We start from the raw sequence: 1192 nt of genomic DNA on the forward strand, positions 1-1192 counted from the left end.
CAGCCCCCACGCGGGACACGGGGTCGCCGGGCTGTCCCGCGGAGGGGGACCGGACTGCGAGACCGGCCGGACGCGGGACACGGGACCAGCACCACGGGTGACAAGCGACTGTCCCTTGTGCGTGACCGGCCCCACGCGTGACCAGCAACACGGAACTGGCCCCAGATGTGGCGAGGGGACGCGGAAAAAGCGCCTCGGGTGACAGGGGTACACGGGCATGACTGGCCCCACGAGTGACCAGGGGACACGGAACCAACACCAGATGTGGCGAGAGGACACGGAAAAAGCCCCACCACGGATGACGGGTACGCGGGTCCGTCCTCGAAAATGACACAGGGACACGGGGCCAGCCACACGGGCGACAGGGAGACATGTGGCTGTCCCTTGTGCATGACCAGGGGACACGTGACCAGCCCCACGCGTGACCACAGGACACGGAACTGACCCCAGTCGCAACAAAGGGACACGGAATAAGCCCCACAGGGGGTACACGAGAATGACGTAGGCACACGGGCCATCCCCAGGGGCGACAGGGGGACGCGGGCTGTCCCTTGCAACTCACCGGGAGACTCCTCACCACCCCCACGAGTGACCGGGGGTCATAGAACTGACCCCAGAGGCGATAGGGGATACGGAATAAGCTCCAGGGGGTACACAAGAATGACACAGGCGCACGGGCCATGCCCAGGGGTGACAGGGGGACAGGATGACACGTGGCTGTCCCTTACGCGTCACCGCGGGCGCGTGACCAGCCCCACGAGTGACCAGGGGACAGGGAACTGACCCCAGACACGAGAAGAGGACACGGAAATGTCCCCACAGAGGTACACGACAATAACATAGGCGCACGGGCCATCCCCGGGGGAGACAGGGGGACAAGTGACTGGCCATCCTGAGTGACCAGGGGTGAAGGGGGACATGTGGCTGTCCCTTGCGAGACACCGGGGGACTCCTGACCACCCCTACGAGTGACCAGAGGACGTGGAACTGACCCCAGATGCAACAAGGGGACACCGATAAAGCCCCACAGAGTTACATGAGAATGACGTAGGCGCAGGGGCCATCCCCAGGGGTGACAAGGGGACACGTGGTGGCTGTCCCTTGCGCGTCACCGCTGGCGCGTGACCGTCCCCACGCGTGACGCGGCGGGGCCGAGGCCGCCCGCGACGAGTGCGCGCTGCCGCCACCAGGG

At 65.9% G+C, this 1192-nt stretch overlaps 1 protein-coding gene across 1 annotated transcript in view; it reads left to right on the plus strand.

Annotated features, from left to right (window-relative positions):
• Positions 1-217: 217 nt before the first annotated feature.
• The window catches only part of GRINA (glutamate ionotropic receptor NMDA type subunit associated protein 1), a 7648-nt gene continuing 6673 nt past the window's right edge, over positions 218-1192 (plus strand). Inside the window, exon 1 of the mRNA XM_031065426.1 lies at positions 218-305. Within this exon, the coding sequence (XP_030921286.1) occupies positions 218-305 (88 nt within the window). The remainder of the gene's footprint in view (positions 306-1192) is intronic.

Source organism: Geospiza fortis, unplaced genomic scaffold (genome assembly GCF_000277835.1).
Source record: "Geospiza fortis unplaced genomic scaffold, GeoFor_1.0 scaffold77, whole genome shotgun sequence".
NCBI classification, from domain to species: Eukaryota; Metazoa; Chordata; class Aves; order Passeriformes; family Thraupidae; genus Geospiza; species Geospiza fortis.